This window comes from Herpailurus yagouaroundi, unplaced genomic scaffold (assembly GCF_014898765.1).
Source record: "Herpailurus yagouaroundi ecotype Mexico unplaced genomic scaffold, PumYag 64344, whole genome shotgun sequence".
NCBI classification, from domain to species: domain Eukaryota; kingdom Metazoa; phylum Chordata; class Mammalia; order Carnivora; family Felidae; genus Herpailurus; species Herpailurus yagouaroundi.
In genome coordinates, this window is record NW_024417658.1 from 1 (window position 1) to 7,617 (window position 7,617).

General features: G+C 41.0%; 1 protein-coding gene across 1 annotated transcript; it reads right to left on the bottom strand.

Moving 5' to 3' along the window:
• Window positions 1–706: 706 nt before the first annotated feature.
• LOC121024395 (moesin-like) lies at window positions 707–6,241 on the bottom strand (the record flags this gene model as incomplete). Its single annotated transcript, XM_040466626.1, has 5 exons — window positions 707–1,007; window positions 2,023–2,169; window positions 2,651–2,734; window positions 4,495–4,769; window positions 6,146–6,241. Coding segments are annotated over 5 exons (888 nt in total), but the record flags the coding sequence as incomplete, so codon positions are not given.
• Window positions 6,242–7,617: the final 1,376 nt, after the last annotated feature.

The following is a 7,617-nucleotide window of genomic DNA, read 5'->3' on the forward strand; positions in this document are numbered from 1 at the left end:
TTGTTGCACATGAGGTACACCAAAAGAGGAGACTCTTTTTTGTTTTTTTGTTTTCTATCTTACTCCCAATCACCAGCTTTACAGTCTTATTAGCCACAGGCAACTGAAAGGGTGAAAAGTATAATGAGGATATTAAAGGAATGAATGGACCCAAAGCCCTTTCTTGTTCTTGGGTTATTGTGGAGATAAGTCTTGAGAGGACAGCAGCAAAGTAACACCAAAAAACAAGTTTGGAGGATCATCTTTGGATCTGAACTTCCGACTCTATTCTTTCTTTAAAATTAAAAATAAGCCAAGGGCGCCTGGGTGGCTTGGTTGGTTAAGTGTCCGACTTCGGCTCAGGTCATGATCTCACGGTCCATGGGTTCGGGCCCCGCGTCGGGCTCTGTGCTGACAGCTCGGAGCCTGGAGCCTGTTTCAGATTCTGTGTTTCCCTCTCTCTCTGCTCCTCCCCCATTCATGCTCTGTCTCTCTCTGTCTCAAAAATAAATAAATGTTAAAAAAAAATTAAAAAATTTAAAAAAAATTAAAAATAGGCCAAAGTACATGAACAGTTTAACTTTCTGGAGCCTAGATGCTTTAAAAAACAGATACACTCTCTGTTTCCACCCCTAGAGCATTAGGGCAGCAGAATACAGTGGCTAAGAGGCAGCATTTAGACTGCCTATGGCTCTCCCTCATCCATGCTTCTCCTGAGACACAGGTAGCAGGGCGGCACCAGCTACAGGATGCCTGTTAGCCATGTCTTGGCATCAAAATCCCCTTCCGGTGCCAATCTCCTTTTGTGCCTCCTCCCCCCTACAAAAAAAAAAAAAAAGCCAGAAAAATGAGAGCAAGTTGGTATGATTGTTCCTAGCATTATCAAGGTCTTGGTAAGTACCTGTCTTGGCCAGTAGGAGGAATCACTTACCGGGGCTTTTTTGTCAATGGGCTTGATGACAAATTTCTTGTCATTGAAAGAAATGTTTCTGATTTCACTCCAGGGAAAGCCTATCTTGGGAGTCAGTCTGTAGAGAACAAGAACATCAGGACAAGGGAAAGATAAGAAGGACATAGAGGGTTGGTGGTTTGCCTTCCACGCCTCCAACTTCTTCCTTAAAGAGGTAGATCCAGTGTTATCCTATGCCATGAGGACAGATGCCAGTATTGAGGGTGCACAAAAGACCTCCTGATACTACAACCAACATATTATTCCTTGTCCCAATCTTTGAGGGTTTTTTTTTTTTGTATTTTTTGTTGAGGCATGGACCTTATAAAAATCTCTCACAAGAATCTCCAGCCCTATTTTATTGGGACTCTTCCTCTCGAGGTTGTAACAGCTGGGATAATGTAAACAATGAGCTCTAAGATTCAGAAATTACATGGAACAATAATTTATTATATCCATCCTCACCAAGGGCAGACAAAAGGGAAAAAATAAGCAAGTGAGATATGTCTGTAGCAAGAGGGATTATAGGCCAAAAGGTATTTAATTGTCATATGGGAATGGGATTAATTATAAACCCTCACAAGGTAGGTTCTAGGCTAGTGCTGTCCAATGGAAATATAATGAGAACCACACATGTAATTTTAAATTTTCTAATAGCTATATGAAAATAAGTAAAAAGAAATATGGTGGAATTAAATATAATAACAGTTTATTTAACCCAGTATATCCAAAATACTATCATTTGAACATGTAGATTAATATTAAAAAATATTGAGACATTCTACATTCTGTATTTCACACTAAGTCTCTAAAGTCTGGTGTATAGTTTATACTTATAACATATCTTAATTCAAGAGTAGCCACATTTCAAAGTGCTTAATAGCCACATGTGGACAGTGACTACTGTAGTAGACACTGCAAATCTAGTCAATGCAAGATCTAGAGGCCTGGGATGTTGTGCAAACATTTGGGCTGATCTAAACTAGGTAGAAAAAGGTGGGACCCAGGTGGGACCCAGGAGGTACAGTCCTACTTCATCATGAGCTCTAGGTGTCAGAGTGGCCCAAATAAACTAAGAGACCTCTGAGCTATACCTGTCATTCTGCTCATAGATGTTGAGACCTAGAGCATCCACCCCCAGCCACAGCTCTGAGCCTTTCTTGTTCTTGATGCTGAAGTAGTTCACACCATACATCTCCAGGTCCTGGGCAATCTTCAGATACTCTAGGACAGCATCTTCCCTAAATGACAGATATGGAGGTGTTACAGAGGGGAGCCTATGAATTAGACCCAGGAAGACAGCATCCCTGTTCTGCACTTATGACAAGAATGTTCTTAGCAGAGCCCAGATAGTGTGGTGATGGCAAAATGAGAAGATTTATTCCTGAGCTAGACAACATCTAAATGATTTACTATGTTTAGAGAGCTCCTTCCCCATTTCTTTGTTGGGAAGAAGCCCTTGGTACCCCAGAAGTTCTCTAGGGATACTGAGGTCCCTTTCATTTCTTTACAGTCAAAACTGTTTGGGCTAACAGTTGCCATCATTCACAAAAATAATCCTGATTTGCCTTCTATCTCTACTTTCCCCTATAAATTGCATTCCTGTCCCTTTATCTCTAACATCTCCAGTGTCTTTAGTCTTTTGTCTCTTTTCCCCCACAACCTACTCTCATTCTCCCTAAAAAAAAGCAGTAGAACCTATAGTTTCCAGGGCAGGCTTACCTAAGCATGCCCCGGTGCTCCTCATGCCACACCTGGATCCGCTCCTCCCACTGGTCCTTGTTGAGTTTATGCTGCTCCAGGACCCTGGAAACATAACAGATAGTAGTTTCAAGCACAAAACCCAAATGAAGGAGTAAAAGGGAGCTCACTTAGCTCTCTGAAGGGTTTATGCAAAGAAAATATGGAAGTCAGCCCACTGAAGTCATATTGGAAGTAGATGGAAATTACAGCAGGAGGTATTAATTAGACATAGGGAACTGCCTGAGATGTAAGAGGGTTACAATAATGGGTGGAAAAGAAAGACAATGGAAACACCTTCCTTTGTAGTTTTAACCAAAAAATCCAATACTAAGGGGGTACCTGGGTGGCTCAGTTGGTTAAGTGTCCAACTCTTGATTTCGGCTCAAGCCATAAACTCACATTGTGAGATTGAGGCCTGTGTCAGGCTCCATGCTGAGAGTGGAGCCTGCTTAAGATCTTCTCTCTCCATCCCCCTCTGCCTGCTTCTCTCTCTCTCCCTCCCTCTCCCTCTCTCTCTCTCTAACACACACACACACACACACACACACACACACACACACAATAATATGTTGTGGTCTCCAAGTAGGGCAGTAATGTATCAAGAGTCTGTGCTGAATTGAAAGGCTAAGAGTCAGGACACTCTCTCCTAGATCCCTGTGGGACCAATAGTTTGTGTTTATGAGAAAATTGCTCAGGGATGAGATCACAGCCCGTGTGATCAGAGAACTGAGCCCAAATAGCTTTGGAAGAAACTAACAGGCTCAACCTCCCAGATGTACTACATCATAAACAAGACTTGTATTAACTTTTTTATGTTTATTTATTTGAGAGAGAGACAGAGAGAGAGGGAGACACACAGAATCAGAAGCAGGCTCCAGGTTCTGAGCTGTCAGCACAGAGCCTGATGCAACAACAAACCAACAAACTGCAAGATCATAACCTGAGCTGAAGTCAGATGCTTAAACCGACTGAGCCACCCCGGTCCCCCAAGACTTGTTTTAAATATGCCATCTCAGACATCAAAGCAGTGATCAGGTAGAGTTCCAGGGAACAACCACTATCCCTAACACTTTCAGGTAAGTTGTGCATATGCCACAGCTCCAATGGGACTGAGGATCCCAGAATCAAGAACTTTCCCTTCTATCCGAAAGCTTATGAAAATGGCCATTGGATGCAGTAGGGAAAAAAACAGGGTTAAAAATTCAAAAGACTAGGGCTCCAGGTCTGATTCTGTTTCAAATGAGCTGTGAGAGATCTGGCAATTCGTAGTGAGTGCCCCTGCTCTATTTCCTTAGCCAGGAAATAAGTATAATGCCTGCCTTATTCATTTTATGTGTTGTCGCGATGCTAAAACAAAAATAATGAATGTTTGAGAGCATTCAGCTTTGACGTTTATAAAAGCAGAAATCTCTATACACTGGCTGTCAATATTAAAAGACTGTTGGAACTCCCCCACATCCTGGCTTGGGTATTTCTCTCTCTCCTCTGTGAACCTCTGATACAAGAGGTCTAAATCAGTGAAAAGGATTGAGAAAATGGAACCAGGATAGGATATGTCAAGCCATCTCTGGTAATGCATACAAGCACCTGTTTCCAGAGTAAAGAAGTTCTGTAATCAGGCAGAGAGGGAAAAAAAAAACTTTTTACTTTGAGAGTCAGAGAGACAATAGGGTATGGTGCCATATGCAAATATGTCTCTCTGAGCAGCATAAGATGGTCCTCAGACAGACCCTAGTGGAAAGGAACAGATCTGGCAGTCCCTGTGTAATAGAGATTGGTCAGCCATGGACTGTAGCCCCCTCCCACCAAAGGCACTACCTTACCTCTGTGGCAGTAACTTGTCCCCAGCCAAGTAGCCAGACTTGTGGACTTCCTTATTGAAGTCACCATATTTAGACTGGACAGCATAGGAGGCCAGCAGCACAGCAGTCTCAGGTGGGCAGTAAATATCATCATTGAGAATGCCCTCCTTCACTTGCAGGAAGAACAGGCGCTGGGTGATGTCCTGGATCAATTCCTCAGATACATCCTCAGGGTAGAACTTAGCTCGGAACTTGAAGAGTAGAGGGCTTTCCTTCCGCACATCCTGGGCAGTCACCTGGGAATAAGAGGTTATGGGCTCTCAAAAAAATATTTTGGCTGTAGGATGGGGAGAAACACTGAAAGGTCATCAATTTGGGTAATCCCAAAGAGCCAGGGGACAATTGTTTTGGCAATTCAGAAAGGAGACACATTGCTTTCACTTGGGGACCCAATCCCATGTCCGTAATTGCTTCCCTTCAGAGATTCCTTCCTGAAATGACCTAAGACCCACTAATGATCATAAGCCTTTAAGATCCCACCATCTGACAATATATCCAACTGCCCCCAAAATTTGAGGTTAGGCTTAAGAAAGCTCCTCTTTTAAGTCTCCCACAACACTGTAAGTTAGCAAAGTAAAAACCAGTATGTATCATTGAGCCCTGGGAATTGGCTAGGCAAGATAACAAACTAGAATGCTTTTTAAAACCTGAAGTTGGCTCTTGAGAGCTCCACATTTGCCCAGAAAATGTCTCCACTCCTCTGGAAAAGAAGACTTTGCCAGCAGAGGGTGGGGCACCTATCCCCTAGCACAATCAGAAACACAAGCCACAGGACATTGGAAGTCCCCAAGGACAAAGTTGGGAAGTTTGAGGATACTGAGATGGAGGACTACCATGTTCCTGCAGAGATACTGTATGGAGGTGATGAGCTTGAATGGACATATACTCAAATCATCTCATTTGGAGTTCGACTGAGATAGAAAATGAAGAAAGAATGGGTTAAATAGATGATGGGTATTATGGAGGGTACTTGTTATGAGCACCAGGTGTTGTATGTAAATAATGAATCACTAAATTCTTCACCTGAAAATAATATTACACTGTATGTTAACTAGCTGCAATTTATGAACTTGGAGGAAAAAATATGTGCTAATAAACTTATGTGTAGACGCCTATAGAGGAAAAATAGAAAATCAAGAAAGAGGGAAGCATCTGTATGGAAGTTAGGTATGAGTCGACAGGTGGAGTAGGGACAAAATAAGATTAGGAGACCCTCAAGATTCTTTCCAGTTCAAGAGTCAGTGATTCTCTTTTAAACAATCCTCCTAGAGCCCTTGAGTTTGGCAAGAAAAAATAGGATGCTAATCCCCTCTTGAAAAGGCATTAATGGCTGTGGTCTAAAACAAGTCAAAGTTTAAGACAGAGCTCCCAGGAAAAAAGAAAGGGTCTCTCCATCCTTGGACGTTGGCCATTCTCACTGTTAGAAGTCTAAGTGGAGACAGAGCAAGAGCTCTGCCTTGGCTGAGGTCCTCTGCCTTTATTCTAATCTAGTGGTCAATGGACCACCCAGTGAAAAACACAGGCCAGAATTTTCCAGCTAGCACATATTACCCCATGAATAAGATGTAATGGAGAAATGAATTCCAAACCCAACAATGGGGTAAACAGTTACCTTTTTATTGAGTTTCAGCCAAGTAGAGAAACTTTTAGTGTCCTGGTACTGCAGACCAAAGAACCAAACTTCCCTCAGGCCAATAGTTTTTACCACCTAGAAAAGAAAATAAAAAGCAACAACTGATTGAATACATACTTTGTGCCAGGGACAGAGGATACAAAAGTCCAACATGGTCCCTGAATTTATTTTTTTTCCAAGTTTTTATTTAAATTCAAGTTAGTTAACATACAGTGTAATATTGGTTTCAGGAGTAGAGTTTAGTGATTTATCACTTACACAGTAACACCCAGGGCTCATCACAAGTGCCTCCTAATGCCCATCACGCATTTAACCCATCCCCCCACCCACCTCCCCCCTAGCAACCCTCAGTTTGTTCTCTATAGTTAAGAGTCTCTTATGGTTTGCCTCTCTCTCTGTTTTTCTCTTATTTTATTTTTCCTTCCCTTCCCCCATGTTCATCTGTTTGTTTCTTAAATTCCACATATGAGTGAAATCATATGGTATTTGTCTTTTTGTGACTGACTTATTTCGCTTAGCATAATACATTCTACTTCCATCCACATCACTGCAAATGGCAAGATTTCATTTTTCATGGCTGAGTAATATTCCACTATATATAAATATTTATATATATTTATATATAAATATTTATATATATATTTATATATATACTTATATATATATTTATGTTCCACTATATATATTTGTATATATATATATATTTATGTTCCACTATATATGATATATATATATATATATATATATATATATATATATATATATCTTCTTTATCCATTCATCAGTTGATTGGTCCCTGACTTTATTTTTTTTAATTAAAAAAAATATTTATTTATTTGAGAGAAACAGTACAAGTGGGGGAGGGGCAGAAAGAGAGGAGACAGAGAATCACAAGCAGGCTCTGCACTGTCAACACAGAGCCCGACATGGGGCTCGAACTCATGAATCCGTGAGATCATGTCCTGAGCAGAAACAAAGTGTCAGACACTTAACCAACTGAGCCACCCAGGCACCCCTGGTCCCTGATTTTAAAGTACATAAGGTGTCCAGGGTCTGGCAAGGAAATACACTTGGGCAGCAGTCAATAAATGATGTCAGCATCTCTTTTGCACAAGATACTTCCGATAAGGTAAGGAACAGGTTTATTACTTATAACCACTACCACACATCAAAAACGTTATATCCATTATCTTCTTTGATTTTCACAAGCCCTGTGATATATTTACAATTAGCCCAATTTTATAGTGAAAATAAGGTTGCAAGAAGTGAAAGTTCAGTTAGTGAGTAGCAGAATCAGGTCTGTTTGACTCCAAATACATTCAAATCCAGTGCTTTCTGCCACTTCTTCCTTCTATGATGTCATGTGCCTTTCCACTCCCAGAATGAATTAAAAGCTGGAAGTAGAAATTGTTGGTTTAACTCCTATATCTTGTTCTGCTGGATTGTTCCTT